A 22,829-nucleotide genomic window follows, 5' to 3' on the forward strand; every position below is an offset into this window, starting at 1 on the left:
CGCCAGCCATCACAGCACGTGGACCTATCACTCTGCAGTACTTGGAACGTAGAAGGCAGGCTCTATGTGTCAGCGCTCTCTTAGCGGAACAACGACTCGAGTGGATCCAATGAGATCACGCCGCGTTCTGGGCCCTATGGTGAGAACAAGCCGGTGATATAGCAAGGGAAAACCAATAAACCGTTATTAGTGTGGCTATGAAGAGATTTTCAGTCAATACATATAGCCAACAGTAAGAAACATACAACGCAAATAATACGAGATTGGAAGTTTTAGCTTGTTGCAAGTCGTGCTCTCATTTTGATATTTTTGTGTAAATCAGCCTGCTTTAAAAAAACTAAGCTGCTGCCGGCTCGAGAAGGTAAGGGTCTGCTCTGTCACTCCTCTCATAAATTTGCCTAGCTAGCTAAGTCATTGTTTTTCCATTCTTTATCTACCTGCAAATACCGTTGTTCATAGGCTAATTGAAGCAGTAACTAGCGGTTATTTCCTAACAGCCTCATTTCAAATAAACTTACTAGGCTGGTTGAGATTTTTATTTAAGGTGTATAGTATTCTAGTTAACTATATGGCTTTTTTACCTAACCTAAGTTAGCTCGTTGAACCCGTTTCCAGAACCAAAGACTGCTTAGTTTTTTTAATGCTCAAGGCATCACCTGTTCTGGGCGTCCATAGTAGTACGTCAATACTCTGATGGGACTAGAAGTTTCTACGCTCGTGTATTTGAATAACTGCATGCTATATAGGCAATCAACATTGCCACTTGAAACCTTTGCTAGGCTATATCCTTCATTCCGTGAAGTGCCCTAGTCCGCAGCTAGAAAAAGCATTACTTCAATATGTCACCATGCTTCCTGACTCCATCAGCACTTCAATTGACAGTCACAGAACTAATCTACTCTGATTTGCTAAGTAGAATACTTTCAAGGTACTGTACAATTCATGCCACGTGTCAAAGAAGTTCGTCGGTGGGATCAGGCCAATTAGATTGCCCGTTCAAGATCAAAGGGCATGCTACTGTACCTTGACTGCACCTGGACAAGCTGGCACCTAGAGTTTGGAACTGTGATGTCTAAAGAACCCTATGAGGTGCTGAAGAGTAATGGCAGATAATTGTAATGTTCTAAACTGTTCTTCCTACATCTGCACTGGTGTTGAAAGAGGCTATTATAGGGGAAAGCAATATGGTGTATGCCCACCAGGCATTTGCTTTTACCTCTCCTCCTGTTCAACAGTGCAGGTGAAGGAATGGACACTCGGACCGGAGGGATCTTGAGATGCAATCGATTGTGCATTCAGATCCCTTTTTTTTTCCCCCCACATTTTACTTTATAGCCTTATTCAAAAATGGAATATTGTTTCGCCTCTCAATCTACACACAATACCCCATAATGACATGGCAAATACAGATTTAGAAATGTTGGCAAATGTATTAAACTGATATCACATTTTACATAAGTATTCACACCCTTTACTCTGTACTTTGTCAAAGCACTTTTGGCAGCGATTACAGCCTCGAGTCTTGTTGGGGAGCATCGCTGCACAGCTATTTTCAGGTCTCTCCAGAGATGTTCTATCGGGTTCAAGTATGGGCTCTGGCTAGGCCACTCAAGGACATTGAGACTTGTCCCGAAGTCACTCCTGCCTTGTCTTGGCTGTGCGCTTAGGGTCGTTGGAAGTTGTATCTTTGCCCCTCTGAGGTCCTAAGCTCTCTGGAGCAGGTTATCAATGATCTCTGTACTTTGCGTTGTTCATCTTTCCCTTGATCCTGACTAGTCCCCCAGTCCTTGCCGCTGATAAACATCGACACAGCATGATGCTGCTACCACCACGCTTCACCGTAGGGATGGTGCCAGTTTTCCTCCAGACGTGACGCTTGGCATTCAGGCCAAAGAGTTCAATCTTGGTTTTATCCGAACCAGAGAATCTTATTTCTCATGGTCTGAGAGTCCTTTAGGTGCCTTTGACAGCCCATTCGGAGTTTGCCTAATGTGCCTTTTACTGAGTGGCTTCTGTCTGGCCACTCTACCAGAAAGCCCTGATTGGTGTTGTGCTGCAGAGATTGTTGTCCTTCTGGAAGGTTCTCCCATCACCGCAGAGGAACTCTAGAGTGCTGTCAGTGACCATTGAGTGCTTGGTCACATCCCTGACCAAGGCCCTTCTCCCCCCAATTGCTCAGTTTGGCAGCCAGCTTTAGGAAGAGTCTTGGTGGTTCCAAACTTCTTCCATTTAAGAATGATGGAGGCCACTGTTTGTGGACTTTCGATGTTAAAAGTTTTTGGTACCCTTCCAGATCTGTGCCTCGACACAATCCTGTCTCAGAGCTCTACGGACAATTCCTTCCACTTCATCATGGCTTTGTTTTTGCTGTGGCATGCACTGTCAACTGTGAGACCTTATTTAGACAGGTGTGTGGCTTTCCAAATAATGTCCAATCATTTGAATTTACCACAGGTGGACTCCAATCATCAAGTTGTTAAACATCTCAAGGATAATCAATGGAAAAAGGATGCACCTGAGCTCAATTTCAAGTCTCATAGCAAAGGGTTTGAATAGTTATGTAAATAAGGTATTATTGTTTTTTAATTATAGGGTGTTGTGTAGATTAAGGGGGGAAAATGTATTTAATATATTTTAGAATAAGGCTGTAATGTGGAAAAAGTAAAGGGCTCTGAATACTTTCACAAAGCACTGCATTTGCTTTGCTGCTTCTAGAGCATGCAGCTGTGCTCACTATTTCCTTCCTGAAACAGCACACTTGTTTCCTATTTGCTTATATGCATTCAATAAAAAAAAATCTAACTTCTTGAGCATGTGTGACTGCACAGACTGGAAGGTTGTAGTAAAAAAATATATTTGATTCCCAAAGTTGACTTTTAAAGTAAAGGGCTTTGTACATATAGAAGAGAATGTATCTTTGATAGATTCCTGAGTCGCCAAGAATTTTGCTCCTTATGAGGTCTCACAATAGTGAACCAATTATTTATTCAGCACAGTTACCATGTCACCAGGGAGGCTGCTATTCGTGTTTGAAAATCAATGTCTTTGTTCTGCTTTGTGTGTACAGGTCACCATGAGGAGGAAGATGTTATGGGCTCTCTTCTGCCTTGTCCTGGCTCTGCTGCCTTCACAAACAGGTACTAACGCTACACATGGTTATTCCATCCAAGACACCTGCCTGCATCAAGCACTGGCAGATTTGCCTAACACCAAATGCAAATTTCAACACATCTGAATGCCTCCATTTTGAGTGTGAGAAGAAAATGGACACATGCAGAGATTTTAGTTAATCTACTCTACTGTGTCACTTCACAATATGATGCGCAGTCCATATTTGTACCTATTTACACAAGTTAATTTACTGATGCACGGGTGAACAATGATTTCATTTCAACTGACGCGAAGGACTTGCTCACATTGCCACCACACCACTGTAGCCAGTGAGAAACTATTGAAGCTAATCGTCTTTAGTATTGTCTCACCTGAAATATGTAATCACTTTATTACAAAAGTACAGGTAATACAATAACCATACCCGTTATTTTGTCCATACAGCCTCTGTAGCAGTCATGTCAGTTGACCTAGGCAGTGAGTGGATGAAAGTAGCGATAGTAAAACCTGGCGTGCCAATGGAGATTGCTTTAAACAAGTGAGTATTGCCTTTATTTCTAACCATATCACCATGGATTATTGACTTTGTGCTTTTAGATGGAAATCCCTACTCCATTTCATGTTTGTTTTTTATGTATTCACAACTATTAACATCCATTATTGCTGATGTTTAATAAGATAACATACATTGTAAGGAACAATAGCTAACTTGGAAATAACTAAATGGGTCTGTGCCATCTTAACACATGCATGCCTCAGTGTGGTAAATTGGGTAACTGAACAGTTGGGAGAGGGAATGAAGTGTCAGTTAATGATACAATGCATTCTCAAAGCTTCATCATGTTTCAATGGACTCTCTTTTCCTTTGTGTGGCACAGGGAGTCCAGGAGGAAAACTCCAATAGCCGTGTGTTTGAAAGAAAATGAGCGACTTTTTGGAGACGGTGCATTAGGAGTGGTAAGGCACTTTGCCCTGGTGGAAAAAGTACCCAATTGTCATACTTTTACTCAAGAAGTATTTTACTCAAGTATTTGGTTTTAAATGTACTTAAGTATCAAAGTTAATGTAATTGCAAAAATATACTTAAGTACAAAGTAAAAGTAGAAATCGTTTCAAATTCCTTATATTAAGCAAACCAGACTGCACCATTTTTGGGGTATTTTTTTGTGTGTTTTTATTTCCGGACAGCCAGGGCTACTCTCCAACACTCAGACATAATTTACAAAGGTAGCGTGTGTGTGTAGTGAGGCCGCCTGATCAGAGGCAGTAGGGATGCATTCAAAAGTACTTATGGGTTTGGAATAAAAGTACATTTTATTTTTTAAAGAATGTAGTAAAGTAAAAGTTGGCAAAAATATAGTAGTAAAAATCTAATAAGTACATATAACCCCCCCAAAAAATTAAGTAATACTTTAAAGTATGTTTTATTAAGTACATTTCACCACTGGCCCTTTGTCATAGGAACCTACCAGGTCACACATTTTAAAATGTCTCATACAGTTAGTACTCTGTATTCCCCTCTGGGGATCAATACAGTTAATTAATCATATCTACACTGACTTTGATTTGGATTTCTCTTTCATCCGCAGTCTGTGAAGAACCCCAAATTTGTCTATAGGTATCTTCAGAGCCTCCTAGGCAAGAAGCACGACAATCCACAGGTGGCGTTCTACCAGAAACGTTTCTCCGAGCACCAACTGGTGAAAGATGCGAGTCGGGGCACAGTTGTCTTTAGAAACTCGGAGTAAGTCTTATCTGATTTCCTATCATTGGTTCCCTTTTTCTTTCGTTTTAGCAGCAGATTGAGCCAAGTGATTCATTGTTGAAGTACTTTTGAAGAGTACAAATAATACTCAAGTCTATGAGCCATTGGTGATGAGGGGCAAAATGCTTACCCGAACACTAATAACTGATAAGTGTATGACGTTCCTTTGCATACTGCCTAAATGACACATTACACAGCCTGTGACAATGTTATTGATCCAGTATGTCTTATGCTGTAGTTGTGGAATAGATTGCTTGGTTCTAATGCCCGCTCTCTGTTTTCCTACAGAGTAATGCAGTACTCTCCAGAGGAGCTCCTGGGCATGGTTTTGAACTATTCACGTGGACTGGCTCAGGACTTTGCAGGTTTGTATGTTCACTAGTAGTATGGGGAAAAGGTTTTCTCATTCAACATTTTATGTGTTGTATAATTATTTTGAAGCCCCGCCTGACAATGTATTTTACTCTCGCTTACAGAGCAGCCCATCAAAGATGCAGTGATCACTGTCCCAGCCTTTTTCAATCAGGCAGAGCGTAGGGCGGTCCTGCAGGCCGCACAGATGGCAGGTGTTAAGGTTCTTCAGCTCATCAACGACAACACGGCGGTGGCGCTCAACTACGGTGTCTTCAGGAGGAAAGACATCAACAGCACAGCTCAGGTGCACTATCTAGGCTGCTTTTACATTTGTATTTTTTTTAAATATTGAACTAGGTTGTTATATTCAGAACCAACTGGTAACTTTTTGAGCTTCATAAGTTGCTTCATGTGTAAGCAAAGTTGCTTAAGATGTCGCTTTCAACCTGTAACCTGTAATTGCATTAAAATTGCTTTGTGTAACCCTAGTCTTATAGTCATGCCTGTTGTCTCCCTCTACAGAACATGATGTTCTATGACATGGGTTCAGGCAGCACGACGGCAACCATCGTCACATACCAGACGGTCAAGACCAAAGATTCTGGCACCCAGCCACAGCTCCAGATCCGAGGAGTAGGGTGAGACGAAAGGGCCTGTATACACACACACACACAGGATGTTGGGGAAAGCACACACCTTAACCTCTACTCTGATCAATATGAAGTAATAGTTTTTGTTTTAAATTATGGTGGAGCTATGGCAAGCACATTTATCAAATGTTCCTAACCTAGCAGATGCTTTCCATCTCTGGCCAGGTTTGACCGCTCTCTGGGGGGCTTTGAGATGGATCTGCGGCTGCGGGACCACCTAGCCAAGCTGTTCAACGAGCAGAAGAAGACCAAGAAGGACGTGAGGGAGAACCACCGCGCCATGGCCAAGCTCCTCAAGGAGGCCCAGAGACTCAAGACAGTGCTGAGCGCCAACGCTGAATTCATGGCTCAGGTGAAGGGACATGCTGCTCTGTCAGTTTCATTGTCACCATAGCGCTGTACTGTAGTTGTGTAATACTGTACAAATAAACTAAATGTTCTCACTCTTGCTGTATGATGTTCAGGTGGAGGGGCTTCTAGATGAAATAGACTTCAAGGCCAAGGTGACCCGTGTGGAGTTTGAGGCCCTGTGTGCTGACCTGTTTGAGAGAGTGCCTGGACCCGTACAGGAGGCCCTTAGCTCTGCAGAGATGTCCCTGGTGAGTCACCATAGTTTGTGTTATTCATTATTAACTAAATGGGAAAAAATGGACTGAAACAGGAAGGAACTCCTGTTGTTTTTTTTTAAATTCCCATCGTGTGCCCTAATGAACATTTGATCTTATTGATCAGTCACTATATCTACCTCTTGGGGGAAACTGTCTTTTATGCATAAACAATGACGTAGACAAAAGCATCATTTGACCCACAAAAAGACACAGGAAAATTGGCAGTATCAAAAAGCTCATTGTAGTTTCCCAATCCCCTGGGTCTGTGGAATGGCTACGCTCCTTTAGGATTTTAAGAGAATACATGATCCTATCACAATTGCATACCAGGGTCCAGGGCTCCAGACTGCAACCCTTTGACTTGGCTGTGCCAGTTAAATAATTCTTGGTTACACTGGTGTGATCTGCACATGGTCACCTCAATCAAAACATCTTATTTTGGGGGGCAGATAAAACCATTAATTTGTTCAACAGTAAAGGGCATTATCCTCATGATTTCTGTAATAGAAGTGGCTGTGCTGCCGCTGTGCCTGCCTGTTTCGCTGAGGCCGGCTGCTGTAAGTTTCAAGCATCTCAAACTTTCTCTTCCCCCTCGTGTGCCCCTCCGTGAATGTAACATTTCGAAATGAAATTGCGTGGACCAAACACAACTTTGGAAGCAACTTGTCCATATTAAAGAGAGGAGGGTCTCTGCTTTCTGTAGAATAATGTATTCCTTAACAATCACTATTGAGCTCAAAGCACACGGTTTTACAATCACGATATCTCATATGGCTTTGAAATATGGAGACTGCGAAATTGCGCATCAGCTACCGCGAGTGCACTAGTCCTTTTTAGGACATTACATTTACTGTTATATGAATACGTGGCTACAAGCAGTAGGTGTTATATTTAGTTAGAGATCTAGCTGTGTTTTTAGTTTAGTTGAATGAGGCCTATATATAATATTGATGCACATAAAAAGGAAGGACAATTCATCTCTATTGAACTGAAAAATTCTGGCACCCTATTTTGAGAGTAAAATAGTCAAGTCTACCTAAAATTCATAACAATCACAGGAAAGGGGGATACCTAGTCAGTTGTACAACTGAAATGTATCTTCTGCATTTAACCCAACCCCTCTGATTCAGAGGTGTGGGGGGCTGGATTAGGTTGCATATCAATGTATTTATTTCCTGCTTGGACATGTTAGCTATAACTTATTTGTATATCTCAGTAGTCTAGTACACTTAAGGCATTGTGAATGAATTTTATATTGACTTTATAAGATGACTCAAGTGTCTATTTTATTGTGTGAAGCTGCTAAAAAAAAAATGTGTTTTGTTCCTCAATCATGGGCTGGTGCCACGAACTAAAAAAGTGCCGCCAGGGAGAAATGTTAGTCTGGAGCCCTTAGAATCAAAAACTGAAGTAGGATAGTTGATGTCTGTGCGACTAAAAAGTTGCACTTTGATATCGGTTTGATATGAAATTCCTATTTAATGTGGTAGAATGTTCAATGGAACAATATGTTCAACTCTGACATGTTTCAGCATGACAAGCCTTCAGGGATTTATAGATTGAACAAACACGTGTTATGTTAATGTTTGTTATTTGCAAATACTGTTTGTATATCTTCCAACATTGTCTTCTAACAGGACGAGATTGAGCAGGTGATCCTGGTGGGCGGCTCCACCCGAGTGCCTAAGGTGCAGGAGGTGCTGCTCAAATCCGTTGGGAAGTAAGTATGTCTAGTGCTGTTGCGGTGACCGTATTACCACCACACGGGCAGTTAAATTCCACATGACTGTTTAGTCACGGTAATTAGGCTTCTCCAAGCTCTGATGCTGCTGCTGGTTATTAGTAGCCTACCAAACTTGCAAACTACCTGGTACTCATGCACAAAGTAGATGTCCTAACCGACTTTCCAAAACTATAGTTTGTTAACAAGAAATTTGTGGAGTGGTTGAAAAACTAGTTTTAATGACTCCAACCTAAGTGTCTGTAAACTTCCTACTTCAACTGTATGTGCATATATGACATGTATTTTTTTCCCTGCTGCCCCTATTTCGATGCAGGTGCATAATGGTCCATTCTAAATCAAAACAAGTATATGGAAAGTCTGATGGGTTACAATAGTGATGGTATACAGTTGAAGTCGGAAGTTTACATACACTTAGGTTAGTCATTAAAACTAGTTTTTCAACCACTCCACAAATTTCTTGTAAACAAACTATAGTTTTGGCAAGTCGTTTAGGACATCTACTTTGTGCATGACACAAGTAATTTTTCCAACAATTATTTACAGACAGATTATTTCACTTATAATTCACTATCACAATTCCAGTGGGTCAGAAGTTTACATACAATAAGTTGACTGTGCCTTTAAACAGCTTGGAAAATTCCAGAAAATTGTGTCATGCTTTAGAAGCTTCTGATAGGCTAATTGGCATTTGACTCAATTGGAGGAGTACCTGTGGATGTATTTCAGGGCCTACCTTCAAACTCGGTGCCTTTGCTTGACATCATGGGAAAATCAAAAGAAATCAGCCAAGACCTAAGAAAATAAATTGTAGACCTCCACAAGTCTGGTTCATCCTTGGGAGCTACTTCCAAATGCCTGAAGGTACCATGTTCATAAATACAAACAATAGTACACAAGTATAAACACCATGGGACCACTCAGCCGTCATCCCGCTCAAGAAGGAGGCGCGTTCTGTCTCCTCGAGATGAACGTACTTTGGTGCGAAAAGTGCAAATAAATCCCAGAACAACTGCAAAGGACCTTGTGAAGATGCTGGAGGAAACCGGTACAAAAGTACCTATATCCACAGTAAAACGAGTCCTATATCGACATAACCTGAAAGGCCGCTCAGCAAGGAAGAAGCCACTGCTCCAAACGCCATTAAAAAAAAGCCAGAATACGGTTTGCAACTGCACATGGGGACAAAGATCGTACTTTTTGGAGAAATGTCCTCTGGTCTGATGAAACAAAAATAGAACTGTTTGGCCATAATGACCATCGTTATGTTTGGAGGAAAAAGGGGGATGCTTGCAAGCCGAAGAACACCATCCCAACCGTGAAGCACGGTGAACCATGGCATCATGTTGTGGGGGTTCTTTGCTGCAGGAGCGACTGGTGGACTTCACAAAATAGATGGCATCATGTGAAAGGGAAATTATGTGGATATATTGAAGCAACATAAGACATCACTCAGGAAGTTAAAGCTTGGTCGCAAATGGGTCTTCCAAATGGACAATAACCCCAAGCATACTTCCAAAGTTGTGGCAAAATGGCTTAAGTATAACAAAGTCAAGGTATTGTAGTGGCCATCACAAAGCCCTGACCTCAATCCTAAGAAAATTTGTGGGCAGAACTGAAAAGGCATGTACGAGTAAGGAGGCCTACTACAATCCTGACTCAGTTACACCAGCTCTGTCAGGAAGAATGGGCCAAAATTCACCCAGCTTTTTGTGGGACGCTTGTGGAAGGCTACCCAAAACGTTTGACCCAAGTTAAACAATTTAAAGGCAATGCTACCAAATACTAATTGAGTATGTAAACTTCTGACCGACTGGGAATGTGATGGAAGAAAGTAAAAGCTGAAATAAATAATTCTCTATCATTCTGACATTTCACATTCTTAAAATAAAGTGGTGATCCTAACTGACCTAAAACAGGGAATTTTTACTAGGATTAAATGTCAGGAATTGTGAAAAACTGAGTTTAAATGTATTTGGCAAGGTGTATGTAAACTTCAACTGTATGTACACTACATCTCTGTTGCTAGGCAGGAAATGAAGTGGCGCGGGAAATAAACTGTTCCCCCCTTCATCACTAATCCACGGCTCTCTCCCCTTATCAGTGCTGCCACGTGATAGTTTTCCCTGCTCTCAACACATTCCAAGTTTAATTGCATCCACCATATACCTTCCTCCTACAGATTTTTTTAATTTTACCTTTATTTAACTAGGCAAGTCAGTTAAGAACAAATTCTTATTTTCAATGACGGCCTAGGAACAGTGGGTTAACTGCCTGTTCAGGGGCAGAACGACAGATTTGTACCTTGTCAGCTCGGGGGTTCCGAGCTAACCTTCCGGTTACCAGTCCAATGCTCTAACCACTAGGCTACCCTGCCGCCCCAGGTAGCGCAGAAATGCCGCTTACCAATGGCCATAAAGTTGAGGTTCTTGTGTACAGTGAGGCAGGACACCTCTGGTGGCTTGTTCCCAGGAATAGCTGGGAATATTCTGGTACGCAGAGGATTCCCGCTGTCTCGCTTGTCTAGATTCCATACCTTCGCCTGGGAAACAGCTAGGTTTTAATAACAGTTCACAAATAACCAAAACTAACACAGTCTGTATTAAATACATCCTACCAATGTTCTTACAAGGGGGTTAACTCCTTGCTCGTCCTGCCCAACCGAGACCAAAATGCTGTGCTGCTTGAGCGGGTACAGGTGGGTCACTCGCAGCTTGTAATCCTGAAAGGAGGACAACTGTAGTGAGCGTGTCAAAAACCATATCTGACCATCCATATGTAATTTATTCTGGGTCAAGGAAGCATCAATATAGATCAGGAGAGACAAATGGCCATTTGCATGGAGTTAGGGATAGAGGAGACAATTACAAAGCCAATACCCTGTTCAAATACTCTCAAAATGTATATCATTAGCCATAGGACTAAGAAGAATAATGTTCAAGCAATGTAAATACGTACTCTTCTTAGTCTTATGGCTGGCACATAATATATTGTGACATGACTGGACTGGTGTAAGCAAGCCTTCCACGGCATTACTGTACATCAAATAAAATGTTATTTGTCACATACTTTGTAAACAACAGGTGTAGACCAATAGTGAAATGCTTACTTACAGGCCCTTCCCAACAATGCAGAGGAAAAAATAACCATCAACTTCTAGTGTTGACCCTCTAAACAAAAGCACTCAATATTTCAATAGGATAATTAACCCTATCCCAAGTTCACTAGTTAGAATCCAGAGTCCATCAATAGTCACACACCTCGCGGAGCCTAGCCCATAGGCCTGTATGTTTTAATACGGTTTGTATCACAACTAAAGTGGCCAAATAACTTCTTAAAATTAAGCACAATCTGCTTTGCAAGGGGTGTAGAGCCTAACTGGCATATATAAGCATCGCATAAGTTTCAAGTTTGGGGAAGATCATTTTCACCATAAAAATGCACCTTTACAATAAAAGTATTACTTGCATAATTGCATTTGCGGTCACTTTTGATAATGGTGTGTTCCAGTAATGGAACATTCCTGCTTATAGCCTACTACCATGTGTGCATTGCTGCGCTTATTATGTGAAGAAATGGCCTAATAGTTCATCAACATTTTAAGCTCAATGTTCTGATCCGTTGTGTCAGCCACATTGCATAAAAAAGGTTTTTAGATGCTAGTGGTTGTATTACTCTATCATATCCAACAACTGTCCAAGACTATGTTTGGAATATTTATTTATCACGCAGAATAGAATAGGTTGACTTTTGTACTATGGAGGATAGTATAGTCATGGCCAAAAGTTTTGAATGACACACATCCATTTTCAAAGTCTGCTGCCTCAGTTTGTATGATGGCAATTTGCATATACTCCAGAATGTTATGAAGAGTGATCAGATGAATTGCAATTAATTGCAAAGTCCCTCTTTGCCATGCAAATGAACTGAATCCCCAAAAAACATTTCCACTGCATTTCAGCCCTGCCACCAAAGGACCAGCTGACATGTCAGTGATTCTCTCGTTAACACAGGTGTGAGTTAACGAGGACAAGGCTGGAGATCACTGTTATGCTGCTTGAAGCTTCCAGTCTGTTATTTGAACTCAAAAGGAGGGTGGAGCTTGGAGTCATTGTTCTTCCTCTGTCAACCATGGTTACCTGCAAGGAAACATGTGCCGTCATCATTGCTTTGCACAAAAAGGGCTTCACAGGCAAGGATATTGCTGCCAGTAAGATTGCACCTAAATCAACCATTTATCAGATCATCAAGCACTTCAAGGAGAACGTTTCAATTGTTGTGAAGAAGGCTTCAGGGCGCCCAAGAAAGTCCAGCAAGCGCCAGGACCGTCTCCTAAAGTTGATTCAGCTGCGGGATCGGGGCACCACCAGTACAGAGCTTGCTCAGGAATGGCAGCAGGCAGGTGTTCGTGCATCTGCACGCACAGTGAGGCAAAGACCTTTGAGGGTGGCCTATTGTCAATAAGGGCAGCAAAGAAGCCACTTCTCTCCAGGAAAAACATCAGGGACAGACTGATATTCTGCAAAAGGTACAGGGATTGGACTGCTGAGGACTGGGGTAAAGTCCTTTTCTCCGATGAATCCCCTGTCCGATTGTTTGGGGCTTCTGGAAAAAAGCTTGTCCAGAGAAGACAAGGTGAGCGCTACCATCAGTCCTGTGTCATGCCAACAGTAAAGCATCCTGAGACCATTCATGTGTGGGGTTGCTTCTCAGCCAAGGGAGTGGGCTCACTCACAATTTTGCCTAAGAACACAGCCATGAATAAAGAATGGTACCAACACATCCTCCGAGAGCAACTTCTCCCAACCATACAGGAACAGTTTGGTGATGAACAATGCCTTTTCAGCATGATGGAGCACCTTGCCATAAGGCAAAAGTGATAACTAAGTGGCTTGGGGAACAAAACATCGATATTTTGGGTCCATGGCCAGGAAACTCCCCAGACCTTAATCCCATTGAGAACTTGTGGTCAAACCTCAAGAGGTGGGTGTAAAAACAAAAACCCACAAATTCTGACACACTTCAAGCATTGATTATGCAAGAATGGGCTGACATCAGTCAGGATGTGGCCCAGAAGTTAATTGACAGCATGCCATGGCGGATTGCAGAGGTCCTGAAAAAGAAGGGTCAACACCGCAAATATTGACTTCTTTGCATCAACTTCATGTAATTGTCAAAAGCCTTTGACCCTTATGAAATGCTTGTAATTATACTTCAGTATTCCATAGTAACAACATCTGACAAAAATATCTAAAGACGCTGAAACGGCAAACTTTGGAAGTTAATATTTGTGTCACTCAACTTTTGGCCACGACTGTAGATTGACATACATAGGCTAGTGCTTTTGCTGTTCGTTAGGCCTACTCTTGTTAGCTGACAAAATCAATGTGGACAATTTCTTCCAATATCTTCAATATGCACCTCGGAATTGGATAAGGACACGCGCAGTTGCGTGCCCGAGGTGTCTGTTTTAATTTGTAGCCTGTGAGATAAAACCTGATCACGTGACAGAGCCATGTGAGTGAGAGGGCTTCCGATCGGACGTAATCATCATTAGAATCTCATCATGCAGCCTCACAATGTATTAAAAATCTAAACATACAGCCCAACGTTTGTAAAACAACTGAAGTTACTCTAAATTAAGCATGTAGGAGTACCTATTTCTTTGTTAACCGCTCAACACAGAACAGCCACATGTGCCCACTCCCTCAAATAAAATTTTATTCAGCAATTGTATTCTTCATACTATAAAATAATGCCACGGCATTATAAGCAAATCTTGTCTGCTAAATGAACTAATGTAGCCCACAGCCATTTGGCATGGCCACATAAGGACAACTCGGAGTATTCTATTTTCTTCTGAAATAGACTACTTTTTCTTCATATGTTTCTTTAGACCTGTCTAAAATAATTAATGGAATTATTGTGGTGTAGGCTATATTACATAGATTTATTAGACTGAAGATGAGTTCACGTACGCTTGATATGCCTTACATCCACAGAATTTGACTGCTTTTGAGGTATGACAATGTCTCTGGCCAAACTTTTTTTTGGAGTGAACTATCACTTTGAATAAACAAGATATCTGCATGACATTGACCTGTCTGTGTGTGTGTGTGTGTGTGTGTGTAGAGAGGAGCTGGGAAAGAACATCAATGCAGACGAGGCTGCAGCTATGGGTGCTGTGTACCAGGCCGCTGCCCTCAGCAAGGCCTTTAAAGTTAAACCCTTCCTGGTCAGGGAGGCAGCTATTTTCCCCATCCAGGTAACACAGCTCATTCTTTAACATTGAACCCCACCCCTTTTTAAAAATAATTCCATTACCATCCATCCATTCCTTTTAGAGGAGACAACCCCAAAAGTTGTCTATTGTCAAGCCTCCCAAGTGGCACAGCGGTCTAAGCCACTGCATCACTGTGCTAGCTGTGTCACTACAGATCCTGGTTTAATACCAGGCTGCGTTGTATGCGACCGGGAGACCCATGAGGCAACACAATTTGGTCCAGCCCCGTCCGGGATAGGGGAGGGTTTGGCCGGTTGGGATGTCCTTGTCCCATCGCGCTCTAGCGACTCCTCCTTGTGGCGGCCGGGCGCATTCAATCAGACTTTGGTCGCCAGCTGTACGCCGTTTCCTCCAACCCATTGGTGTGGCTGGCTTTCAGGTTAAGCATGCATTGTGTCAAGAAGCAGTGCGGCTTGGCGAGGTCGTGTTTCGGAAGACGCACGGTTCTCGACCTTCGCCTCTCCCGAATGCATACGGGAGTTGCAGCGATGGGACAAGACAGTAACTACCAAAGGGTAGTTAAAGGGTTAAAAAAATATATAAAAAAATGGTTAAGATGGGTCCACATCCCACGCCATCAGTTATGTAAGTTCAGCTATACACCTCAACCCAAAATGAATGGAAAAGCTTAGCACCACAACTCTATCATACGGTGCTCATCTTTTCATTCATCGCTCTCATTCTCCAGGTGGAGTTCACCAGGGAGACGGAGGATGAGGATGGCTCCAGGAGCCTGAAACACAACAAGCGTATCCTGTTCCAGAGGATGGCCCCCTACCCCCAGCGCAAGGTCATCACCTTCAACCGCTACACTGATGACTTTGCCTTTGACATCAACTATGGAGACCTCAGCTTCTTGGGCCAGAATGACCTCAGGTGAGCACCTCTCCAATAAAGATGGATTTAATTGGTAGGAATTTAGGGCTGTTTTCCTGGACACAGATTAAGCCTAGCCCTGGACTTAAATAGGTTCTCCATTGAGCATGGTTTTATTTTCCCAGGACTTGGTTTAATCTGTGTCCAGGAAACCGGCACAGACTTAGCCCAGTCTGTGTGAAACAACACGGCAAAACAGTAGAGATGTAACGATTCACCGACGCGTATCAGAATCGGGTTTAAATGTTAAGATATGAGTGCATTGGTCCACAGGAGCACAAACCGATCCAAATGTAGCATGAATCGGTCCGATCCAAATCTATTGTTTTAGCCTCCCTCAGTGCCTTCTGTGGTGGAGGGTCAGACAGAGAAAGCGCAGGTGCCGTTGATTTTCTCTGGTTGCGCATGATTGGATCAGGGTGATGTCAGTCACAACACTGCAGCACCTCTCCCAAGGAAAATTCTGGAAAATTAAGGATATACTGTAACAGTATTAGTTTGCCATTGGCTATAGGCCAATTCTATTAGGGCTAAGGGGACAAATACAGTTTTGAATTGTAACAGAAATCAAATAAACAGCCATAACACAACCTTATGTTGCATCTGATTTTAAATGTCCACCTCACTTTCTTTTCTCTTCCTTTCCTCCGCCAGTGTGTTTGGCTCTCTCAACCTGACCACAGTGCAGCTGTCTGGGGTGAGCAGCAGCTTCCAGAAGCACATGGATGCTGAGTCCAAGGGCATCAAGGCCCACTTCAACATGGATGAGAGTGGCATGCTCCTCCTGGACCGGGTCAGTACCATAGAATTACTTATAGAATGTGAATGATGTGATCTCTATGGTCAGTGCACCCCTCTGATGCTTATGGAGCTCCTCTCTGGAAGTACAATAAAATCTCAGATACAGAATTTATCAGACATTTAACTTTTTTAAAGATCGTTGCAAAATACATGTAAATAATTTTATTTTGGTGACCTATTGCTTTAATAGTTATTTTTTATTTTTTAGGTGGAGTCTGTCTTTGAGACCATTGTAGAGGAGAAGGATGAGGAATCAACTCTGACAAGTGGGTTTTTATGTAATCAATTGACATCTGATTTCCCCCCATTAGTCAGTCATAGTCTCTTCCATGTCTGAATTCTGGCTCTTTTGATTTGTCAGAACTAGGAAATACCATTTCCAGCCTGTTTGGAGGGGGATCCTCAGAGCCCAATGCAAATGTGACGGAACCAGTTCAGGTAATCCTCTCCTCAGTCCCCATCCTAATGTAACATGCTCCAGAGTTCCTCTCCTTCACACTAGTTCATTGCTGTCTAACACTCCCTGCCTCTCCCCTATTGTTTCTGTGCCCAGGATGAGGAGGAGGTTCCTTCAGAGTCTGGGAAGGAGCAGAGCAAGAAGGAGGAGGCTGCTCCCCAGGAAGAGAAGCAGGAGCCTGGGGAGAAACAGGAGGAGGAGGTCCCAACCCAAGAGAAGACTAAGGGAGAGGCATTGGACAGTAAGGCTTACCCTCAGGTAAGTACTCTGCTCAGTTGGAGTCCACATGAACACCCGGGACGCTCAGCCCTGTGGTGTATTCAGTGCTTTCGTGTTTAATGAACATTTCGAAACTTAACGTTTTGTATGAAGCATTTGGTTACAGGATGTTGTCAGTAAAGCATACACCTCACATGAATGAGTTTTACCTCGTTCTCCGTTTGAATTGGACATTAAATAACTAAGTGTCATTACCATTATGTAAATGAATCATCTTTCTCTGAAAAGGAGAGAGGAAAAAATGGAGTGGAGGAGGCGGGGGAGGAGAAGGAGGCGGGGGAGGAGAAGGAGGCGGGGGAGGAGAAGGAGGCGGGGGAGGAGGAGAAGGAGGCGGGGGAGGAGAAGGAGACGGGGGAGAAGGAGGCGGGGGAGGAGAAGGAGGTGGCGGAGGAGGAGGTGGCGGGGAAGGAGGAGAAGGACGCAGCGGTGGCGAAGAAAGCCAAGCCTCAGAAGAGAACCAAGTTCTCTGAAGATGTCTCAGTGGAGCTCCAAGTGAACGACATCCTGAACCCTAGCTTGGAAGCTATCGCCTCCTCAAACAAGAAGTATGTTGCGCTATCTTTCCTTCTGACATTTTTGGAGGCTTCAAATGTGCAGGGTGGGGAAGTTAAACGTAGATTTTTTTCAATCTAGAATGATATTCATGTAGCATCCTGACTTGGTTCAAAACCTAGCAACTTCGCCAGAGGTTTTGAATCTCTTGGTGTAATGGTTAAGTTGTTTGACAGACTCATAGACCCAGGTTCGAGCCCCAGCAACCTCCAAATTTGCTGCAATAAGGTTTTTGATTTCCTCTTGACCTGACAGGCTCCAAGACCTGACTGATAGAGACCTGGAGAAGCAGGAGAGGGAGAAGACCCTGAACAGCCTTGAGGCATTCATTTTTGAGACCCAGGTTAGAACAGCACAACACCAGTATGCCCCCCCCCCCCCCCCCCCCATAGGTGCAGCTGTCTAATTCCCCCCCCCCCCCCCCCCCCCCTTTTCCTCTCCTTCCCCCTAAGGACAAGATGTACCAGGAGGAGTACCAGGCGGTGGTGTCAGAGGAGGAGAAGGAGACCATCACGACGAAGCTGAGCGAGGCGTCGGCCTGGATGGATGAGGATGGCTACTCTGCAGTCACCAAGGAGCTGCGGGAAAAGCTGCAGGAGCTCAGGAAACTGTGCAAGGCCATGTTCTTCCGTGTGGAGGAGCGCAGGAAGTGGCCCGACCACCTGGCCGCCCTGGAGAGCATGCTCAACCACTCCAGCTTCTTCCTCAGGTGGGTCCCGACAGCTCTAGGATCAGCTTCCCCAATCCTAACCTTAACCATTAGTAGGGAAAATGCTAAACGGATTTTACCAGTTAAGTTGACTGGGAACACATTCTCTTTTACAGAAAAAACCTGGGGGGGGAAGAGTTACAAGGGGAGGGGATGAATGAGCCAATTGGAAGTTGTAGATTATGTGGCCATGATGGTATGAGGACCAGATTGGGAATTTACCCAGTACACTGGGGTTAACACCCCTACTCTTACGATAAGTGCCATTGGATCTTTAGTGACCCCAAAGAATCGGGACACCGTTTTAACATCCCATCCTAAAGATGGCACCCGTCCCTTTCACGGCCCTGGGGCATTGGGATCTCCTTAGAACCCCCCCACTGGCCCTCTAACGCCATTTCCAGCAGCATCGAGTTTCCCATCCAGGGAGCGACCAGAACCAACCCTGCTTAGCTTCAGAGGTGACATTTACAATGCATCCATTTGACATGTTTTTTTTCCTCAAGGAGCGTCAAACTAACACCAGAGGATGACCAAATCTTCACCGAAGTGGAGCTGAAGACGTTAGACAGAGTCATCAACGAGACCATTGTATGTGTGATTCATAAACTTTGATTTGTTTTACTCATTGATACCTTTGCCAAGATTCTGTTTTGATGGACCATTACCTCAAGAATTCAAAATTACTCAAATATGAGATGACGTGTTTCACATGGTTATTGTCCCTCGTTTGTCATCAATGTGGAACAAAGAAACAACCTTTTTATTATTATTTGTTCATTTTTACCCCCCAACACTTCCCCCTCTTCTACAGACGTGGAAGAACGACACGGTGGCCGAGCAGGAGAAGCGTTCTCCCACAGAGCGGCCCGTGCTGCTGTCCAAAGACATAGAGTCCAAGCTGTCTCTGCTGGACCGCGAGGTCCACTACCTGCTGAACAAGGCCAAGTTTGCCAAGCCCAGGGCCAAGGCCAAGGCCAACAGCACCGCCTCAGAGAGCAGCAGCAAGGCCAACAGCACTGTCTCGGAGAGCAGCAGCAAGGCCAACAGCAGCAAAACAGAAGAGAAAGTCATACCTCCCAAGGAGGAGACTAAAGACAAAGGTCAGAGAGAGTGGGGAAAACCCAACACATTTCTGTTATGGCTTTATATATATATATAGGGAGGGTCATGTTCAACAGGCCACACCTTAGCAAAATGCTTTGAAACAGGAAATCATGTAATCACGTGTGCAATAACTTGTCAAAGATCCCTTTTCGACAAAAATGTAATCACCGATCAGACCCATCTTTTCATTGGTGGGATTTGTTTTCATTTGACAGAAGCCACTAAGGTGGTGCAGCCAGGAGAGGAACCGCCCACCAAAGAGCCCACTGGACAGAACACCGATTCGTCCAGCCAATCGCAGCCTAAAGATGAAACTGCAAGTACAGGTACGTCTGCCAAAGCAACTATCCTTTTGCATGTGCAAATTGGCACCCAGGTGTCTTACAATTTCTCGTTACACAAGTGGGAATCTAATGGAAAGGAATAGAATTTGGCATTTCATTCAAGGTGGCGCAACTATGATGGTATAAAACCTTTTCAAAGTAATATGCTGTACTGTTATATACTAGAGTATAATATTGTATTCCTCTCCATTTTCAGAATCAACAGAGAAAGACAAGTCAGAAAAGCATGTAGGGGATGAGTTATAACAGCTGGAACTGAGAAGATTGAATTGTATTTATTGACGATGTTTAATTGTTCCAGTTTCCTCCATTTTTCTTTTTTCGTTTTTCCACCCATATGTTGAAAACCAGAAAGACACTGAATCAGCTCAGACACCTTAATTCCCCCCATTCCTTTCTCAATTTCTGTTGATCTTTATGCCCCTTGTTGATCTTTATACATCTCTCCTGTCTCTAACATGGTGAGCAAGGAGCACTTACGAAGTCTGGAATAACCAGTGAATGAATTGAACCCAAGACCTCAAGTTTCTATTCTACCCTTAAGGTTTAGGCATACTTTCCTGCATGCAAACAACCTTATTTTGACCACTGTATAATTTCGCTGCATAGAACAGAACAAATACCTGATACAAAATGTTTTGTTTTGGAAGGACCAATAATAACAGGACTCAATGTTTCCTCTCCTGCAAAATTCAGCTTTTGTCGTATTCTGTAATCAAAAAAGGTTGTGACTTTTCCTCTCAAGCACGGTTATCCTCAGATCTGTGTTTTCTTCGGGAAAATCTTGCTTTCATTCACTTTTAATGTGTTTTCTGTCTGTTTGAGAAAGATCTCATTGGGATTGAACTAGCTAATGTATACACCTCTTGGCAAATGGAATGGCGTTTCAGTTGTCTTTTTGAATATTGAATTCCTCGCTTAATGCCTTGTCTTGTCGCTGAGAAAATGCAAAACAATTGTGGTGTGTATTCCATACACCATGAGGGAAATTATCAAAATATGATTGACATTGACAACCATCCACTGTGTTCATGTGTAAAATCCATTTTTGTTTTTCAGAACCCTCTCCATGTTCTAATTAGCATTGTTCTTTCTGAAAATTCATAACTGACTTAGGATGAGGGGGAAAAAACATGTTACATTGAATGACAGTTATCTTTTGATATGCAATACTTATGTGCAGTCTATAAATTGTACTCGATACAGATAGTTCAGTAAACTTCAATCACCAAGGGGCTGTCATGGGCAAGTGTGGGAAAACATTGTTGCAATGGAGTGAAATGGCACATGATCGTATTCTGTTGCATAACGTTTTGTTACGATGTGCCCTACTGAACACTACCCTGGTGTTTGTGTATGGATGCCAGTATGAATTTGAGGACTGCTCGACTGTGTTGCACTGCCTGAAAAATAAGCAGATATTGTCCATGTTTCAAGCTGCTTGAACCTCTAGCAGAGGAGTTTCACTGGGTAAATCAACGTTTCCACTTAATTTCAATGAAATTATGTTGAACCAATGTGGAATAGACGTTTGTACCCAGTGGGATGATTTCTGCTCTTTTGTGTCACTTCGGATGGTTTGTGGGGGGGGGAAATAAACGGGAAGGGAGATGCCAACGTTTTTGTTTCTAAACTTTTAATTAATGTTTTTAAGACTGTTTTTTTTTTTTTACTGAAATGATGGATGGATGAACAGTGGCATGTGTATTTATTCCCTCATCCATGTCTTTAAAAAAATAAAGTGTCTACAAATACACATTCAACGGTACCATTGTAACTTTGGGCTAGGGTCCATTCTGTAATCAGGTAATGGTTTCGCTCTAATTCATAGTTTAAATTCCAGAACGGCCTGTTTGAATGTGTAATTGTCTGGTAGTCTGAGGCTAGAGAACTTCAAGGGCAGCAGGACAGATTATGAAACATGGGAAAAACAGGCCATTTTACTTTTAAAAACTTTATCGAGTGGTTTTATACACCAGTATTTGTAAAGACTGGGAAATTGAAAGAGACAGGTTATAGAAAATTTGCATTTAAATATGATTTGATGGACAGCATCGAAGAAGCCCTTGAAACTAATACACCAAAATAGGTAGTCATGTTTGATTTGACATTTTGGATTATGATAATAGATATGGAATAGCATCCATTTATACTTGACCTTACCCCCAGACAAAGAAGATAGCCTTAATACCAGACTTTACATGCCTTTAAAATGGAAATAAACAATTTAAACATGCAATGCTATATGTGCAGGTTACAGATATATTAATTAAGTTATTGCACTGTCACTGACCCACCTACTTAATTCAGTGATCATAAGAACTAGGACATAGGAAACCACCTTAAGAGTAACAGGGCAAAGCCTTCCCCTAAACTGTCACTCTTTTGTAGTGAAGAGCATTCTCGTCTCTGTGGCCCCAATGGTCCTTGGCACAATGATCCAGTACGCAATGAAGGCTACCATGGAGATACAGAGTGCGCCAACAATCCCTGCTGCTATGGCAACACCTTGCAAGGATCTGTGTTTTCCACCCAACTGCTCGGAAACTGCAAAGAGTTCAGAGAAAATTCAGAGAAAGGGTTCAGAGAAAATACTTCACAAAGATTGTTTCTAGACAACTTTTGTATTATATCTTTTGAAATTCAAATATAGGGTACTCTGACAGTGTCACCATCACACCACCTCCATGCTTCACGGTGGGAACCACCAATGGGGAGATCGTCTGTTTCCCCTACTCTGCGTCTCACAAAGACAGAGGTTGGAACCAAAAATCTCAAATTTGGACTCATCAGACCAAAGGACAAATTTCTGCCGATCTAATGTCCATTGCTCATGTTTCTTGGCCTAAGCAAGTCTCTTATTATTATTGGTGTCATTTAGTAGTGGTTTCTTTGCAGCAATTTGACCATGAAGGCATGATTCACGCAGTCTTCTGAACAGCTGATGTTGAGATGTGTATCTTTCTTGAACTCTGAAGCATTTTTGGGCTGCAATTTCTTCCTTTCCTGTGGCGGTCCTCATGAGAGGCAGTTTCATCAAAGCGCCTGATGGTTTTTGCGACTGCACTTGAAGAAACTTAATGTTCCGCATGGACTGTCGCTTCTCTTGCCATAATATGGACTTAGCCCTGTCTTCTGTATACCACCCCTACCTTGTCACAACACAACTGATTGTCTCAAACGCATTAAGAA

At 42.8% G+C, this 22,829-nt stretch overlaps 2 protein-coding genes across 3 annotated transcripts in view; one reads left to right on the forward strand and one right to left on the reverse strand.

Annotated features, from left to right (window-relative positions):
* Positions 1–21,400, forward strand: hyou1 (hypoxia up-regulated 1). 2 transcript variants are annotated; one of them, XM_036989906.2, is made up of 24 exons: positions 1–139; positions 3,068–3,137; positions 3,556–3,649; positions 3,990–4,068; positions 4,701–4,855; positions 5,165–5,241; positions 5,353–5,534; positions 5,753–5,868; positions 6,046–6,232; positions 6,345–6,479; positions 8,126–8,208; positions 14,362–14,494; positions 15,201–15,388; positions 16,043–16,181; positions 16,398–16,455; positions 16,551–16,627; positions 16,743–16,904; positions 17,154–17,470; positions 17,733–17,820; positions 17,930–18,186; positions 18,693–18,777; positions 19,001–19,289; positions 19,509–19,619; positions 19,834–21,400. In XM_036989906.2, the coding sequence occupies exons 1-24, from the start codon at positions 65–67 to the stop codon at positions 19,881–19,883; spliced, it is 3,207 nt and encodes a 1,068-aa protein (XP_036845801.2). In that variant the 5' UTR covers positions 1–64; the 3' UTR covers positions 19,884–21,400. The 2 variants fall into 2 exon arrangements, with proteins under 2 accessions (XP_036845801.2, XP_036845802.2); XM_036989907.2 differs by having other exon boundaries at positions 21–361.
* si:ch73-261i21.5 (zona pellucida-like domain-containing protein 1) overlaps positions 19,831–22,829 on the reverse strand; it is a 9,194-nt gene continuing 6,195 nt past the window's right edge. The window contains exon 11 of the mRNA XM_021617784.3: positions 19,831–22,184. Coding sequence (XP_021473459.2) covers positions 22,015–22,184 — 170 coding nt within the window. The 3' untranslated portion in view covers positions 19,831–22,014. The remainder of the gene's footprint in view (positions 22,185–22,829) is intronic.

This window comes from Oncorhynchus mykiss, chromosome 10, assembly GCF_057628025.1.
Source record: "Oncorhynchus mykiss isolate SJ-2025 chromosome 10, ASM5762802v1, whole genome shotgun sequence".
In the NCBI taxonomy this organism is placed as follows: domain Eukaryota; kingdom Metazoa; phylum Chordata; class Actinopteri; order Salmoniformes; family Salmonidae; genus Oncorhynchus; species Oncorhynchus mykiss.

Coding starts and splice junctions, on each gene's coding strand:
- hyou1 (XM_036989906.2), top strand. CDS start 65: ATGTGTCAGCGCTCTCTTAGCGGAACAACGACTCGAGTGGATCCAATG. Junction 140..3,067: donor GCCGCGTTCTGGGCCCTATG/GTGAGAACAAGC, acceptor TTGTGTGTACAG/GTCACCATGAGGAGGAAGAT. Junction 17,821..17,929: donor CATTCATTTTTGAGACCCAG/GTTAGAACAGCA, acceptor CTTCCCCCTAAG/GACAAGATGTACCAGGAGGA.